Source organism: Uloborus diversus, chromosome 9 (genome assembly GCF_026930045.1).
Source record: "Uloborus diversus isolate 005 chromosome 9, Udiv.v.3.1, whole genome shotgun sequence".
NCBI lineage: Eukaryota > Metazoa > Arthropoda > Arachnida > Araneae > Uloboridae > Uloborus > Uloborus diversus.
The window spans coordinates 76875782-76892432 of record NC_072739.1 but is presented as its reverse complement, the minus strand read 5'-3'; the positions used below and the strand labels follow the sequence as shown (position 1 = coordinate 76892432).

Below are 16651 nucleotides of genomic sequence, written 5' to 3'. Positions count from 1 at the left end.
TAATCAAATTTATCTTTTTCCGGGACATGAAGAAAACCGGCCGGGACGCTGGGATTTTGCCTGAAAACCGGGACTGCCCCGGTCAAACCGGAACGTCTGGCAAGCCTATCTATTAGGAAGGCTGCACAAAGTGCCTAGAACTTTTTGATCGAGTACACGCTGCCTTGAAATGCTACCTGCATTGTTACTATAATTATTTTTCTATTTAGGAGGTTGAAAAAAGTTGACAATGTAAACAAATAATTGACGTTGAGTTATAAGTTTTACGATACTTCACATCAGTGGCTTAGTTAAAAGGGAATGGGGGGGGGGGTCATAACCCCCTTCATGAATTGACAAATCTACGTGCATGAACACACATGCAAGGGCCTGAAATAGCGCTTTTCAGCCTTTAACTTCAAAAAATTTCACATGAACTCCCCCCCCCCCATGAAAAATTTCTCGCTACGCCATTGCTTCAGAGATAGGAATTTTTACTACGCACAGTTAACGTGTGCACATGTGCCTGAAATGCTGAAGGTAACCAATAAAAAAGACGGTGTTTAGGAATACTTATGACGCAACGTAATCGAGTTCTGATACGAGGCGCGAAGTAGACGTATTAGAAATAAGTAGCTAAACTAAGTTAGTCAGAGAAATTGCTCTGCATTGTAAGTTTGGGTATATGCTCATAATAGAGCCCAAGAAATGTGAAACTTTTGCTATGCTAATGACGAAAGATGGACCTTATCTTTGTAACAAGTTGTTTGCTATAAAATTAATACTAATTACTGTGAAAGTTATGATTATCATCATAATAAGCATTAAAAAATGGTATCATTGCCGTGATATCGAAGAACTGAGTATTAATGAGCTTAAAATGGTAGAACATGATGAATTGCTCTTCGAATGCTAGGTATCTAAAGTTAACAAGGCATCTCTGAAGAAATATAAAATCAAATATTTTGCATAACCAATGGCTCACCCAAACATATTTGACCAATAACAAACCAAAAAACCTCACAACCTGTCGAGAAACACAAGCAGAGATTATAGCAAGTTTTTTGAACAAGCTATCCGGCATTTTACTAAAGATCAAGTTTGGGAAATTTTTCTGGTCACCAGTGTTGAGTAGAAGAAAATTTATCAGTCAACCGTCCATTCTTTTAGACGCTACATTTTTTTTTTTTTTTTTTTTTTTTGTAAATTGAAAAAGTAAGTAAACAACAAATTAGTTTTTTAACTTGCAACTGAAAAGTAAAAATTATCAGTTTAAATAAAGAGACTATTGTTATCTGATAACACAGGGGTGTTAAGGAAAGTATTGAGTGGCGAATGGTTCAAAAAATTTTAGTCGCCACATTTTTTTTACTCAGTCGCCAATTCGCCAATCTTGATCTTTACTAAGAATAATCAATTTACGATGTAAAGGAAAGAAATATTTCTTTTACCTGTCTCTTCCCATTCCTCCAATGCCTCCCATACCACCGATCTCCATAGCCGGGTCTCTGTCCAGGATGTGATAGGTGCTGCGGAGGGGAGTCCTGGCAGCCGATCTGCTCCTGTGCATCATGCCCCTGGGGTCCATGCCCGAGGGGTCCCCTTCGGGGCCCAGGGTGTAATAGCCATCCCCGAAGCCCCCGCTGCTGTACGAGTGGGGCAGGTGGTGCAGCGAGGGGTCCTGCAAGGTGAGGGGGCTGCTGTTGCTGGACCGACTGATTCCAAAGTGGCGCCCCTTGCGCCCCGGCTGGGGGGAAGGGGCGGCCACGGGGCTCGCCCGGGCAGAGGGGGGCTGCGAAATGGAAGGGTACATCTTGGCAGTGACAGACGGGCTGCCCCCGTACCCGCCACCGACGGGCATGTCGAGACGACGGGTCGGCGTTGGCTTCGGCGATCGGGACACTGGAGGACCACCGCCGTACAGATCTCTTACAGACATCGGAGGCTGAAGTGGGTGCTGAAATTAGTCAGCAATTCTCGAGATCTATTCGAATGGCATGGACAATGTCTCCAGCTAAGAGATTCCATCAAAGGTTCTTCTTTTGCTAGCTATGTACGTCTGGTTGAGGGAATTATCAACAATCACACGATTCCAGGAAATAATTTCTGGTATATCATTTAGCAGCACATTCCTTTCACGCAATCTTTTTAACGTGTGAGCCACTCAAACACTTTTTTCTATGGATATACAATCCAAGCAGAGTTTTTTCTTGTTGTCATCAGCAAGTTTAACGATTCCGTCGGATTTATCAACAGCAACACTATTCCAACAAGTACTTAATGGTAATTCCATCAAAGATGCAATTCCTTCAAATGGTTCATTCTTTTGAATTTTTTCGGCTCTTGAACACTAATTGCTATTTCTTTTGAGCTCCTGTGTGACTCCTTTGAGCAATATGGGTCATCAAGGTTTTTTTTTTCTTTCAAAGAGTTCAGTTTCAATTTTTTTACACGATACGACACTATCAAGAATGCCAGTATTTCATTTCGTATTTTTTACTGTTAAAACTTTATTTGGTCATTAATCGAGTCCACTATTGTTGCATTATCCTTTTCATAGTTGTAGACATACTTTTACATTAAAGTAGAACAGGCAACCGAAGCTTTTTAGCGGTTAATATTAGCTTTACTCATACCTCTTACTGTTCTACAAACTGATGAAAGATGATTTTTACATGGAATACTCCAGTACAAAAGTGCCAAATCTATGAAAATTATAATTTTCTCGTTTTCTGTTGATACATTTGCATAAATATAAATTTAATTTAACTTTTTCCTTAATTTTTTAAACCTTTTCCGCAAACAGCATTTTGTGTTCAATTTATTCCGAATAAAATTAACTTAATTGCAACGTTATATTTTGATTTTTTTTTTCGGTTTGCAAAATTCAGTTAACTATTAATTCTACTGCAAATAACACATTTCGTTGTTTTAATCTAACCTTTTTAAACATCAAATCGTTTCTTTAATCATATTGTATTCTTCAAATTACATTTGCTCAGAAATTATATTAAGTTTCAAGCAATAAGATCCGAGTAAAAAATGATTGATAAAATAAAATAAAAGAATTTTTCCTAAACAAATTTAAATTAAGATATAACACAAAAATGAAAGAGAGTTTCAAATTGTAAAGAAATGTTACAATGTACCATTATTTATGTATATATTTTCACTGTTGGAATCTACGAGCTGAGGGTAAAATTCTTTTATCCTTTGTGGATTTGAAACTATTTTGATTCATGAAACAAATCAATAATCTAGCATAAAGTAATTTAATCCACTAAATCATCCAGCGCGAAAAAAAAAAAAAGACAGCGTTAAATGTGGGCACACATTAAATGTGGGCTTACACATTTGTTTGGGCCCTTTAGTAACTTTTAATTAAACGATTATAGCTTTTATTAATTTCTCCTTATTTCTTCGTATCAATTTGAATTGAATCCACTATTTAATGAGCGCTGAAATAATTCTGTATTTATTTTTAGAAGTTAAACCGGTGCATGATTAATATAACTCAAATGAAAAGTAGATGTGGTTTTTTCTTTTAGCTCAACAATATCCATTCATGTTTTAAACTTCAAACCAATTTTCAGTCTGATATTTGCAAAAAAAAAAACTCACATCAGATTAACTGAAAAAATTAAGTCACAGAACTTGAACTTTTTGATTCTTCTACACCAACAATCGGCAACCAGTGTTACTCATTAAGAGGATTGGAAGGAGGAAAAAAACTTACAAATTTCGATCAATGACCGGAATTTTGGGCAAATCATTCGAAAGAATCGTAGTAATATTACGCTGAACCTGCAGCATTCGTCCGGTCCACAAGCCGAAGAATCGATGCACAAGCCCTAAAATGTAAGGAATTCACATGATTTTGTTCCATTGCAAGATTTCTGTGCACACACCCTGGGAACACCCATGCTTCCTGGACACTTTAATGAATTTCGAACTATAGTAAGAACTCACTACCACCGTTCTGTGAGTAAAAGAAAGGTGCTAGAGTGAGAGAAGAGAGTAGGTGCGGTGATTGGAGAACGCGCATGCGTCGGCAATCGATTTTGTATCGTTGCGTAATTTTAGGAGCACGTAGTGGCCCCTACTAAAAACCGGATTAGGATAATCCGGCAGAGTTGTCCAGTTGTAATTTCCCTACGGTTTGGGACGGACTTTGAAGCTCTGAGCGCTCCATGGAACTGTGCTTAAATGACGTACAAATCGTCCGTCGAGTTGAGGTGGAAGAATCCTTTCCCTGTAGTGGGAGTTCACGCGGGCGGCCCCGGTTGCGCGGACGATCGAACGTTGTAATCGACGCTGCCGGAGCATGATTTTCTAAAGGCGGGAAATCTCTGACGTCAGAGAACCTTTTTTTTTCCTTTTTGGACATTTTTGAACATGCGCGGGGTTCAGTCTGAACAAAATCGCTTGAACTAATTAAAAGTCTCAAAGAATTTGTCAAATATTCCAATTTGTATCGTTTGGAAACTATGGTTTATCTGTGTTTGTAGAAATATGTTTAATATTCTGCTAAATACCAAAAGTATATATATATATATATATATATATATATATATATATATATATATATATATATATATATATATATATATATATATATATATATATATATATATATATATATATATATATATATATATATATATATATATATATATATATATATATATATATATATATATATATATATGCACTCGATGTTGCAAAGTTATAGAACACTTTTAATATTTATGTTAAATAATAATAAATTGTGCAGATAATACGTAATATTTAACACTGATGAAAAACAATTTGGAACACATTTAACATTTATTTCAATAATGACATATTTATTAAGTGTATTCTATAATTTTGCCACACCAAATATTTCAATTTGCTTTTTAACATTTGCAAATTTGTTTAAACTTGCAATGTTTAGTGTTAGAAATTCTTGCATACTGTACATTTGTACAAATACAAAAACAAATACAAATACAAAAGTGACGACCAGCAACAGGCTCTGGGCCCAGCTAGACTGGTCCTAGTCAATTAATAATCCCCAGTGAAGATCAATGGCACTCTTAAAACTATCTACTCCCTTGCTCATTACCACCTCTTCCGGTAAGCTGTTCCAAGGTTCCACTACCATGCTAAAATAATATTTTTTCCCAATATCCATGTTAGCCTGAGATTTAAATAGCTTAAAACAATGACCCCTTGTCCTATTTTCAGTGCTAAACTTCAGCCCCGTAACATCTTTCAATTTAATAAATTTAAACAACTGAATCATGTCCCCTCGGTCTTTTCTTTGCTCAAGACTGTACATTTTTAGCCTTCTAAGCCTGGAATCATAATCTAAGTGGGAAAGTCCATTTATTAGCCTTGTAGCCCGCCTTTGAACCCTTTCCAATACATTAATATCTTTCTTACGATAAGGAGACCAAAACTGAACAGCATACTCCAAATGGGGTCTTACCAAACTTCTATATAAGGGCAGAAGAACTTCTTTAGATTCGTTTGAAATAGATCTATTGATAAACCCAAGCATCTTATTGGCTTTGTTACTAGCAATGCTGCACTGTTGGCTAAATTTTAAATCCTGACTTATCAAGACCCCCAGATCAGTAACTTTGTCTGCCTGACTAATGACTGAACCTTGCAAATAATAACTTTTGCACTTATTTCCATGCCCTAAATGTAGCATTGACATTTCCCAACATTAACAGCCATACCCCATTTATCAGCCCACTCCGTAATATGATCTAGAACCTCTTGCAGCTTTATTTAAGAAATAACTCCGAGCAACTGTTAACATTAGGTGTTTATTTCATAAAATAGACGACACAAAACATGAATAACACATACAAAACACACACATTCCTAGTCGAACGTCTTCGCCCGTCTACGTCGTACGGTATTCTGCCTTGTGCCACGACATTACGTGACAATGTCTGCTGCAAACCGAGCAAATACCCAAGCATTACATCATCCTTTGATTACATGAAGAAATTCCAAAGTAATCTTATGATTACAGGAGGAAATATCATGATAACACGAAGATCCTACATTTATTTATATACGATGAGTGGCAAAATTATAGGACACCTACGATTTTCCACAACTTCTAAATATGCATAATGTAACAAAATCTTTTGAAATAAAATTTATACCTTTAATTAAGGATTTTTAATATTACACGTTGCAAGTTGAAACACAGAATTTTCAAAAAGTTAAAAAGTAAACAGAACCTCCCTCCGTGTCTAGTGATCAGAGAAGTATGATTACCCGGGTTCGAATCCTGGTTCAGGCAGGAATGTAGCTTTTCTCTCTCTTGCCCTCGTCTTTTCTTTATGTGAATGTGCTGTTGTGTTGTGAATGGTTGCCTACCCTATAAACGGGTGCTTATGGCATGTGTGTACTGTGGAATTACTGTTCCGTTGAAAAAGGGAAGCAAAGCACCCCAAATTGCCACCCTGTGCTGGCACACGACAACAACAACAAATACTTTTATGTTGCAAAGTTTTAGAATACATATTTGGTATTTTTATTATTTTTAATACAAATATTAAAAGTGTAAAAATAGTAAAAATTCCAATCCTCTTTTTACAGTTTTAAATATTATCAGCTCATTGTTTACGGGGGCTCTTTGAGTTTGAACAAAAACTCATAATTTCGTAGTAAAGATCTTTATCTCTTATTGACACATTAAATAGAAGCAAAAAATCGAATGTAATGTATTGTTTATCTAGAACGTGAAAAATAAATTAAACTATCCATCATTCTCATTGTGGAACATTTATCATATCATTTTATTAAAGTGACTATTTTCTGAATTTTAAAAATTACACTGTTTGCACCAAGAGCGGGATTCGTGGAGCAAGGAAGGGTTGACTTTTTGTGGTTAATTTATCTTTTTTACTGTCCTATTTAAAAACCAAAACTACAAATTATAAAAAAAGCAGCAATTTCAATGTTTTCAGAACATAATTATTCGTTTTACTTTGTATATTTGTTTACGAAATATTATTTAGCACAAGCAGTAACTTTTAGTTTATGTATTCATTGTTTAGATATTAGTAAATCAATTATTTTACTTAAACAACTCATACTTGTTTAATGAAATTATTACTAAGTGTTTGTGACATCGCAAAATACTCTAAGGTAAATAATGTAAGTATAATTTATGTCTAAGTGTTTCTTCGGGGAAAGTTCTTGTGTACATAATTCATAAAAATCTCAAGAAAAGCATGAGCTAGGATTTACATCAATTTCCACTTATCTGCACTAAAAACCAGCCCCCCAATTTTTTTTTTTTTTTTTTTGCTGCCGCTAAAAATTCCATGCTTTTTATTTGCCTTCCCCCCCCCCTACTTATAAGTCCCAATCGCCGCCACTCTTCTACACTAAATGAATTTTCCATTCAATTAAATTTCTTAAAGCGATTGCAAGAATAAAATGTGCAAAAAACACTTTGGTGTTTCTTTAATATAAGACTTAAGTTTACTTCATTACGCCACCAATTTTTGTTTATCACATTATATTCAGATCACGAGAAACTATATGTTTTGACAGCAGTTGTGACAGCTCGATTCGCGTAAGAGTGCGTTTGTAGTAAAATTGCGTCATGCTTCTACGAAACGTTGCGCCATACAGAGGTATAGAAGAAGCATAAAATTAGAGTTACAGTGACCAAATATACTTAATGTCAAAAGTTAAGCACGGAAAGAAAAATGTTAATTTCCGGAAATCTAATCAGCATTGGCAATACAAGGACTCCGGTAAGGACCTGTTTCTCAAACTCTTATTTTAAGAGGGATAGACAAAAAAAAGTCCCCATGGGTCCCACATTTTGCCAGATCATGCTGAGGGCCCTCTTGCAGTTTTGTGAGTTTTACAGTTAAAAATAAGTTTTATCCCACTTTTCTTATACCAAGCCCCTTTTCCGGCCCTCAGTGCGCATTAGGGGCACATTTGAAACGCTTTAATTTCCAAAAAGTGTTCCAATGTGTGCTAAAACGGGTGTCCGAATATGTTCCATTGAAAAGAAAGTGTATTGGAAGGACTTCAGAATCTGATCCGAAAATTTACCAACTGTGTCCCGCTCAGGATATTTGCTAAATTTAAAATGAGAAACACAGTTGAAAAAAAAAATGGGGGCACATTTAAGAACAGATTAGGAAGAGTCTGAGCCATTGAGGAGATAAAATGGAAGGAGTGAAGACTTTCATTCGTGAAGGAGAGCTCCCAAGTCACGTGATTGATTTTTAAGAAAAGCATTGGAAGAAATCAAGTTTCTTTCTCTAGTTTCACGCAAAACGTGTCAACCATTCGTCGTTGTTGAGTCACGTGGCTTGAGGTCGTCGCCCAAGCTTTTGATAAGTCACTGATTAAACTTGCTCCCTCCATTTACTAATTCCCGCTCTAAGATCTGAGCACACTTGTAAAATCATCTCATTCTTTCGTACACATATAATTTTAACAGCTTTCTCTGACTACTAGTCGATAGAATTCCTCAATATGTTAATATTAGAAATTTTTGTACCATGGGTCAGTGTGCGAGTGCCTTCATAAACAGGTTGGTCTTCCTAAGTTAAAGACCGTTCATTGCAGGGTGGTTTATAGCTGCCACGCGAGATTGCTGTAAAATTAGCAGCAAAAACATTATAAGAAATTTAACGGAAGCGGAAAAGGATAAGTGTTCCATGAATGTTATAAAAAATATCCCAAAAATGTGCTACGGAATATTCTGATTGGGAGCATGTGTCAATGTTCATAAAAAGTTCTGAAATGTGCTCCCAAAAGCGTTCAAAAAGTGCTGAACCAAATTAGTGTTTTCTGAACTGTTCTTTAAACTGTTCCAAAACGTGTGTTTCAAAGTGCACTACAAAAAGGAATGAGTGTCCAAAAAGTTTTTAAAGATTTTCAGTGAAAATATTTAGAAGTTGAACAACGTGCTAAGCTTCAAAATATTTTTTAAGCAATCAAATAAACGAATATGAAGTCTATAGGCTGTAAAAAATTAACCAGATATGGATTCTTGTTTCATATCTGAACTAAACCGTAGAAATATTTCCATAAATGGAAATCTTTATTCTTCTTAGAAGGCATACAGTTATTTTCAAAGCTTGCACTATTTTGCGGTGAATATTTTTTTTATTAGTAGTAGAAATTTTATTAAGAGCAAAAATGTATTACATTGTATAAATCAGTTAAAATAGTTAATGAGCTTTTCTTGCTTAGTCAGGGCTAGCAAAAAATCAAAAAAATGCTTGTTTTTAAAGTAAATAATAATTAGAACAGTTTATATTTTAGTCACGTGGAAGCAGTAAGTATTTTAATTAAATATTATGATTAATTATTTTTAATCATAACAAAATTAATGATCATAATACTATGGTAGTAAGATTAAAATTAAATAGTTGAAAATGTAATTAATCGAACTGAAATATATCATGATCTCAATCGGTAGACACTCCTGAAATACTTAGAAAAATTGTTCTTTATTTTCAGTAATATTAATCGTGTTTATCACTTCATTTCCCAAAACTCCTTTATTTTTCAAATGTTTTGCTCTTTATAATGATATTTTCCTACCTGAAATAACTTTCTATGCGCCAACCTTGTTCATAAAAAAATAATTGTTTGGTTTGAATTTTTGTTGAAAGTTTCTTTCACTTGTTTCAGTAATACAATGTGGAACGATATAGAAAATATTTCTATTGCTAATTTGTACCAAACAACAATGGAGTTGCAAATTTATGTTTTTTTTTTAAATTAAATCATGTTCTGGGGAAGAGTTTTGTATGCAAAATTTTCATCAAAAATAAATAAAAATAATAAACCGAAATTGGAAAAAATTCTGTTCAGTTGAAATAGTCTATCTATATTAAATTATCGTTTTCGAAATACGGAATTAATCAAAAGAAAATAAAAAGTCTACCTATTTTTTTAAGTTGTAAATTAATGTGTGAACAAACTGAATAGTATAGTTTTTACTTTTTATTACAATAGAACTTTTAATCCCGAACCTACTAATCGAAATCGTCATACAGTCGGATCCCGATTTACGCGAGGGATGCGTTCCAAGATTCCTCGCGTTAATCTAAATTTCGCGTTGTGGAAAAGTGATGTGTATATGATTTTTTTATTCACATACCCAATCATTTTAGACATTTTAAACACTTTTTAAACTGTTTTAGAACATTTTTTTAACGATATGTTACCCTTTCTTACATAAAGAGCTGATTTTTTTTATCTTATTTAAAAAAAACTGTATTATTCAACATAAAATACTGCTACGATTCACAAAATCAATGATTAATGGGAAGGAGAGACATAAAAATAAAACAGTACGGTATATCGTAATAATAAAACACTGCATTGTAAGAGTGCTATGCAGTAGATACAATAAGTTACATTTATAACTTACTAACTGAAGATGTTAATTTATGCTGCGCAATCTGATCGTCATTTTAATATATTTTTGAAGTACAGTAGCTTCGCATTTACTTTTATAACATTTACATCTATGGTAACACCCCTCTTTCAGGGTTTCTAATATCTATAATACAAGATCAGGTTCCAGTATCATATTGTTTGCATTTTGCTTAAACACTACTCTGCAAGCTTCACATTAAAACTAAGGTCTGGACTTATACGGATTGCCTTCCCTGACTTTAAGTTGCACGTATGAAAGGTTTACTCATACCTAATGGCGTGCTGCCTTCGAACCACTTTCTAATTGTTTATGCGTATCAAGAATCTTTACCTTTTTTTAAATTGTCGCAAACTTTCGCTTTTTGTTTCCATGTTTAAATTTTAGATGAAACGGCGTGTCTAAGTGCCACAATATTTCATCACCTTTCATTTTTAGAATAAATAAATGAAAAATGAGGAGGGGGGATAAATACTTACTAACAATGCTATGTTTATAGTGCGGTGTGGGAACTTGCGCAGTCAGTGATGCTAAAAGGATGAAAGTGCATTCAGGAAATCAAAATTTAGTAGTCAATAACAAAGCCGAAACTTAGTATCACAATTCGTTTCCAAATATTTTTCTATTGCGAGCGAAAAATTTGCTTTAGCGCTAAACTTCCACGCTCCTAAAAAAACTCGCGTTATAACCATTTCGCGTAAGTCGAATCGCGTTGTAGCGGAAGTCGACTGTACTTTTTTTCCCGTGTTTCAAACACTCACTATAGGCGATTTCTGATGAAATCTTACATTGGTTTTTGCTACTCACTGTCCCTTGCTGCAGTGAAAACCGCAAACGTGGTGCTGGGATGAGATATCGTTTCCAGGGGAAATGATATTATTTTGCAGAAAATAAGTTAATTTTAAGGAAAATTCCTTTGATTTTGAACTCCAAAATTTCTGCGATTTCAGAATAATGCTTTTAAAAATATAAAACCGACAAATGTTTTCTTTCGTATCTGAATTTAGAAATTTCAAAGACAGTTTATTTTATGCAAATGAAATTTAATTTGAATAAAGCAGTTTTTATTAAGAGTCAAAACAGCATAAGCTTCAAGATTCAATCGTCACATTTGAGGATAAAATTAAGTAAAATATAAAAAATAAAAAACAAATTAAGAAAAAGATTAGAATAACATAGAGGATAAATTAATATGAAAAGAAATAAAAAGGGAATTGTAGATAAATAAAAATAAAAATAATTAAGTAAAATAAAGATAAATATGTTAATGAAAAGATAAATAGAACAACATAGGTAGACAAATTAATATAAAAAATAATATAAATGGAAATGCGGATTAATCAAGAATTTGAAGGGTGAAATAAAGATAAATAATCTAATGAAAAGATAATTGAACTGGCATAGATAGATAAATTGATCTAAAATTAAATAGAAATAAAAAATGCAAATTAATGAGAATATTGAAGATAAAATAGAGATATGTAGATAAGCTAATGAAAAGATAAATCAACTGACATAGGTAGAAAAGCATATAAAAAGAACTAAAATGAAAGCAGATTAATAAATAAAAAAAATAAATAAAAGTAAAATAAAGATAAATAAATTAAGGAAAAGATAAATGCAACAACATTGGTGAATAAACTAATATAAAAAGAAATTAAAATGCAAATGCAGATTAATAACAAAATTGAAGTAAAATAAATATAAATAAACAAGTATAAAGATAAATGAAATGGCGTAGGTAGATAAACTAATATAAAAATAAATATAGATAAAAATGAAGATTAATAAAAAAAATTGAGGGCAAGATAAAAAATAAATAAACAAATAAAACGATAAATAAAATGACATTGGTAGGAAAACATATAAAAAATAAATAAAAATGGAAATGCAGCTTAGTAAAAAATTGAAAGTAAAATAAAGCTAAATAAATTTTTTTTAAAAGACAAAAAGAAAAGCGTATGCTAATAAAATAACATAAAAATAAATAAAAACAAATGCAAATTAGTAAAAAAAGAATGGAAAGTGAAATAAACAAAGGGGGAAAAATTAATTTGAATTTTGATATCTTGAATTCAAATTATGTTTTTCGCAATCACGAGTGTGTGTATGTAGGCGTGTGTGCTTGTGTGTGGGGGGTATGTGTGTTTGTGCGTAGGGGGTATGTGTATGTGTGTGTAGGCATGTGTGTTTGTGTCTGTGTGCTGGCATAAGTGTGTGGGTAGTTGTGTATATGAATGTGTGTATGTGAGTGTAGGCAAATGTGTTTGCGTCTGTGTGCAGGCATGAATGTGTGGGTAGTTGTGTGTATGTGTTTGTGTATGTGTGTAGGTGTATGTGTGTATGTGTTTGTGTGTGTGTGCGTGCGTGTGTAGTTGTGTATGTATGCGCGTGTGTGTAGGACATGGATGCAACCTGGAGACGGTTTTCGCTATAGGGGCAGCATCGTGAGGACCCGGTCGACGGTGATGCTGCAGAGGGTGGCGGTGGGAAAATAAAATGATAGCACATCAAAACAGTCAATTGAGAACAATAAGCAATCGTGATTGCTCAATAAAGGAAAAGATAAATGGAATGTCAGAGATATATCAACTATTGAAGAATAAAAATGGAAAACGCAGTAACTGCCAAATACGAAATTTCACAGGGCATCAAAAATAAGATTCCAGGTGGATTGTGGCACCTTCAATAACCTTCAATGGCACTTACTGCGCTCTCTACCTCCCGGGTGCTACTCTTACTCCACTGGCGGACCCTAACAACGTTATTTTTACTATTTTTAAGGGGATTAGGCACATAAATCGTTTACCACAGCGAAATGCTTGGCATTTACTTCATTTCGACGATTTTTTTTTTTTAAGCATTTAATGCGTTTTTTAATTTTAGTCTTCTATTATAAAAATGAATAAAACAGTAAATACAGAATTATAAAAATGAAGTTCAGATGAAGATAAATAAATGAATGAAGAGATAAATAGAATGACAGAGATAGATAAAACTAATTTTTAAAAAATATAAATGGAAATGTAGAACAATAAAAAAAAAAGCATAAAGATTACGTAAGCGATAAATAAATTTATTTTTTAAATAATGATTTGGGTAAAGAGATCAATATAGATGTATTTATACAGGATGTTTCGTTTTAACCTGCAATATCTCTATTTTCGCAACCGTTAGTCCTAGATGCCTACTTCCAGATACAAAAATGTTCAAAATCAGATGCAGAGTTAAAATATTGGAAGTTTGAAGCAAAAATAAAAATGTGTCAAAAATACGAAATTTAACTTTTTATACGGGTCCTCGGTCCCCTAACTTATGTTTAGGGAAATAATCTCCATTCAAATATATTACTAACACAAAAAACTTGACAGTTGTGAGATCAAAACTTAAGGAGATATTCGATTTCAAAATTTTAAGGAACCATACTGAAGATGAGATTGGAACTTATCGCCCTTTCAGAAGAATGACACGTTGTCGAGAGAAGAAAAAAAAAACGAAGATTTATGTTTTTCATTGCTATTCAAAATAAATGCAAATGTTATGCCATGATACGCAAAACCACACTACAGAAACTCGAACAAGTTGAAAAATCACTCTTCGCACACACATAACTTTAAACCCTGTGTCCATGTCATATGATTATGCGGGATGCAAAAGATCCGTCAAGTACTCGTTTGACTTGGAGTGCTCTTGGAAAAATAAAATTCCTAGAGCAATTTCGCGGCGAAGAGAGGCGAGGCCTCTCCATCTAGTGGGGAAACTGGGCGTCAAAATTCTCAAGGTGATAGTATCCGTCGATATAAGAATGCCGCATGAAAGAATGCATGCCAAGTCGCAGTTTACACTAGGCCTCCGTTCGAACAACATTACGGTTTTAAAAAAGATTTTGGTTCTACGAGTATTTCAAAGAAAGTATAATTTGAAAATCAGTGAAGTTAAAACCACCAGTAGTTGACGCCCGCACTAGTAGTTGACACTGAACTAGTGATCGACACTTATTAAAAGAAATACAATTGTCCAGAAAAATTATGAAATGATACAAAAATTTTAAAATCATAAAATGATGTTTAATTTAGCAATGCTTACCTTTCAACATATCTTACCTGATCGTTCTGCACCTGTGTTTCTCTTGCAAATTGATTTTTCCTTATAAATTTCAAGTACTACTGCAGTGCTAACTAATGGGGGCGTCAACTTATTGCTTAAACTTGTAAAGATATGTAAGAAAATAAAATAAGCTAGTACAAACTATGATTTACGTTTTATAGAGTCCAGATGGAGTAACCTGATCCCTCTCTGTTGCAAAACTACACTAGAGAGTTTTAATTTTGCCGAGGACATTCAAAATCAAATGAATAGGGGAGAGTGTTGTACCTTGGGACGTTTGCACCTTGGGACACTGCTAATTTCTAAGAATCTATTTTTAGCAGCCATGTTTTTATAATCTCTAATAGTAACCTTCACCACTAAATGGTGCCATAGTAGAAATCAGCATAAAATGAGTAAAATTGACGATTTTGTGAGAGAAAGAAAATTTTATGACTCCAAAGTAAATATTTTCTTCATTTTTAATTCATTTTCTGTCTTTGTATTTGTAAATTTAATCAAATGAATTTTATATTGTTAGAAAAAAGTAGTACTTTAAATATTTTGCTTATGAGTAAATAATGATAGTGCATCCTGATAGACCATCATTTTTTTCTTAAACTACGTGGTATAACTTGGCACAGCCAAACATTTTGTACCTTAGGACACGTTCCAAGGTACAACATATGCATGGTTCTTAATAATTAAGATATGTTAAGGAACATGGAACAATGTTCTAATCTTATGCAGTCTTTTAAACGCATTTAATGTTAGTTAATAATTCATTATTCATAATTCATAATTAATTATACTAGGTTTAATTCACTACCATGGAAAAAATATTTTTTTTTTCTGGTGCAAAATTGGTTCACGTATATGGCTGTTTCCTGAATCATGAAGATTTTCCCATAGTACAACAGGGTGCGTCCCAAGGTACAATAGGAGGTTGTACTTTGGGACAGTTTGGAATTTTGACTTTAAAAATGGCAGGCAACATTTGATTTTCATACTGTCTGAATTAAAAAAAATATATTGCATAGAAGTATGCTGGGGTATTTTAATGTGACTTTTAGATCTTAAATTTGATTCAAATAATTGACATTAAAAATTAAAATACGAAAAATGTCCCAAGGTACAACACTCTCCACTACACAAGGGGTTCACGAGTGAACAGTGATCATATAAATTCAAGTGATTTCACAAGTGAGAAAAAACAGACTATTTGATTATTCCAGATTGCTCTGGTACTAGAAATTTCGATATTCGATGGTATATAAACCAAAAGTCGGTGATTTTTCGTGCTACAAAATAACATCATCGAAACCAGTATAATGACTGGTAAAGACAAAGGAGAAATAGTATTTATACCACGGATACCTTTAATATCAAATGGATTGCCTTTTACTTTTAAACGCTTACAGTTCCCGGTGAAGCTGGCTTACAGCATTACTATCAACAAAGCACAGGGTCAAACATTTCAAATCTGTGGCGTTGACTTAAATGAACCATGCTTTGCACACTTCCAATTATACGTTGCGTGCTCACGAGTAGGGTCACCTCGAAATTTGTTCATTTACAGTCCGGACAACAAAACTATAAATGTAGTCTATAATCAAATATTGTAAAAAGAAAATAAAAAGTGTGAATGTATAATAGTATGTAATAATAATAGGTAATATATAAATATATGTATTTGTCATATGTTGTATGTTCAATATAGTATGTAAATAATTATGAAAATAAAACATAACTTTTCGATTTACTAAGATGTTTCGTATTTTAACTTATAATTATTTCAATTTCAATTAATTAATTATTTAATTAATTTGTTATACTCTCTATGCATCGCATGTTTAATGGTCTACCAAGTCTCTCAATATTTAAAATAGAAATCTATATTATCTACGTTAAAAACAGAATTCTTAAATATTTTATGTACCATTAAACATGCAATGTATTTTAACCCGAGCAACGCCAGGTTTTGCAGCTAGTTTTACTATAAAATTGTTCGTTAAGAAGATGCTTATTTCCCATTTTGTTAAAACTCTTGCGGAAGATTTTTCCCATCACGAGCAAAGAAAAAAAAGCATTTAATCAGTATTCTTTTTGAGAGTTAAATTTCAAATTTTCACCAAAATCACATCTCACTCTGAG

General features: G+C 33.2%; 1 protein-coding gene across 1 annotated transcript in view; it reads right to left on the bottom strand.

Moving 5' to 3' along the window:
• LOC129229658 (trichohyalin-like) overlaps window positions 1-2994 on the bottom strand; it is a 131213-nt gene extending 128219 nt beyond the window's left edge. The window contains exon 1 of the mRNA XM_054864017.1: window positions 1431-2994. Within this exon, the coding sequence (XP_054719992.1) occupies window positions 1431-1918 (488 nt within the window). The 5' untranslated portion in view covers window positions 1919-2994. The remainder of the gene's footprint in view (window positions 1-1430) is intronic.
• Window positions 2995-16651: the final 13657 nt, after the last annotated feature.